This window comes from Branchiostoma floridae, chromosome 3, assembly GCF_000003815.2.
Source record: "Branchiostoma floridae strain S238N-H82 chromosome 3, Bfl_VNyyK, whole genome shotgun sequence".
Lineage (NCBI taxonomy): Eukaryota > Metazoa > Chordata > Leptocardii > Amphioxiformes > Branchiostomatidae > Branchiostoma > Branchiostoma floridae.
Genome location: NC_049981.1, coordinates 34,089,274 through 34,091,264, shown reverse-complemented (window position 1 = coordinate 34,091,264; position 1,991 = coordinate 34,089,274). Strand labels below are relative to the sequence as shown.

The following is a 1,991-nucleotide window of genomic DNA, read 5'->3' as shown; positions in this document are numbered from 1 at the left end:
GGTCATTTCAACTTGATAAGGATCAGAGACTGGTCGAAAGCTTGTTGGTAAGGGCTTTATTTTGTGCACGGATATAGGGTTTTAAACCTGTAACATAACATACTAGGAGTAGTTAGTATCTAATGCCTCTGCTTCATTTATCCATCTGTCTAGGGGATGTGACTGTGTGCCACAGAGGTTTCCATGGTGATCTGAACGAGACGTTTTTTGTTGGGAAAGTCGATGATGCCAGTAAAAAGTTGGTTCGGGTGACACACGAATGTCTGCCCAAGGCTATCGAAGCAGGTACAAATCCCAGGCATTTTTTTGTGTCGTTGTTAAACCAGGAACTTTCTGTGTGGTAGTTAAATCAGGCTTTTTTTGTGACTGTCACAACGTTAAACCCGACATTGGGGGGGGGGGGGGGGGGCGTAGTTAAAGCAAGCACTTTTCTGTGTTGTAGTGAAACCAGCCGTTTTTTCTGTCGTAGTTAAACCAGCCGTTTTTTATGTGTCGTAGTCAAACCAGCCGTTTTTTCTGTGTCGTAGTCAAACCAGCCGTTTTTTCTGTGTGGTAGTCAAACCAGCCGTTTTTTCTGTGTCGTAGTGAAACCAGCCGTTTTTTCTGTGTCGTAGTCAAACCAGCCGTCTTTTCTGTGTCGTAGTCAAACCAGCCGTTTTTTCTGTGTCGTAGTGAAACCAGCCATTTTTTTGTAATGATGTTAAACTAGGAGTTTTTTTCTGTTGTAGATAAACCAGGGGTCGTAGTTAAACCAGGCACTTTTCTGTAGCATAAACCAGCATTTTTCCTGTGTCGTAATGAAACCAGCCGTTTTTTCTGTGTCGTAATGAAACCAGCCATTTTTTCTGTGTTGTAGTGAAACCAGCCGTTTTCTGTGTTGTAGTTAAACCAGCCATTTTCTGTGTTGTAGTGAAACCAGCCATTTTTTGTGTTGTAGTTAAACCAGCCATTTTCTGTGTTGTAGTTAAACCAGCCATTTTTTGTGTTGTAGTGAAACCAGCCATTTTCTGTGTTGTAGTTAAACCAGCCATTTTCTGTGTTGTAGTGAAACCAGCCATTTTTTGTGTTGTAGTTAAACCAGCCATTTTCTGTGTTGTAGTTAAACTAGCCGTTTTTTCTGTGTTGTAGTCAAACCACCCATTTTCTGTGTGGTAGTGAACCCAGCCATTTTTTGTGTTGTAGTTAAACCAGCCATTTTGTGTGTTGTAGTTAAACCAGCCATTTTCTGTGTTGTAGTTAAACCAGCCATTTTCTGTGTTGTAGTTAAACCAGCCGTCTTTTCTGTGTTGTAGTCAAACCACCCATCTTCTGTGTTGTAGTGAAACCAGCCATTTTTTGTGTTGTAGTTAAACCAGCCATTTTTTGTGTTGTAGTTAAACCAGCCATTTTCTGTGTTGTAGTTAAACCAGCCATTTTCTGTGTTGTAGTTAAACCAGGCACTTTTCTGTGTTGTAGTTAAACCAGGCACTTTTCTGTGTTGTAGTTAAACCAGGCACTTTTCTGTGTTGTAGTTAAACCAGGCACTTTTCTGTGTTGTAGTTAAACCAGGCACTTTTCTGTGTTGTAGTTAAACCAGGCACTTTTCTGTGTTGTAGTTAAACCAGGCACTTTTCTGTGTTGTAGTTAAACCAGGCACTTTTCTGTGTTGTAGTTAAACCAGGCACTTTTCTGTGTTGTAGTTAAACCAGGCACTTTTCTGTGTTGTAGTTAAACCAGACACTTTTCTGTGTCGTAGTGAAACCAGCCATTTTTCTGTTTTGTAGTGAAACCAGCCATTTTCTGTGTTGTAGTTAAACCAGGTGTGAGGTACAGAGAAATGGGCAACATTATCCAGAAACATGCGCAGGCCAACGGGTTCTCAGTGGTGAAGACTTACTGTGGGCACGGCATCAACCAGTGCGTATATATATACGCGCAGCATGCTTTGACACATTCACTTGCTACTAAAGCCTTACACGTCACATGTTACAAACTATAGCCCACCCAGAACG

The 1,991-nt window shown here is 41.3% G+C and overlaps 1 protein-coding gene across 1 annotated transcript in view; it reads left to right on the top strand.

Annotated features, from left to right (window-relative positions):
• LOC118412500 (methionine aminopeptidase 1-like) overlaps positions 1 to 1,896 on the top strand; it is a gene marked incomplete at its 3' end in the record, with an annotated part of 10,443 nt that extends 8,547 nt beyond the window's left edge. The window contains 2 exon segments of the mRNA XM_035815386.1: positions 154 to 285; positions 1,791 to 1,896. Of these exon segments, the coding sequence (XP_035671279.1) occupies positions 154 to 285; positions 1,791 to 1,896 (238 nt within the window).
• Positions 1,897 to 1,991: the final 95 nt, after the last annotated feature.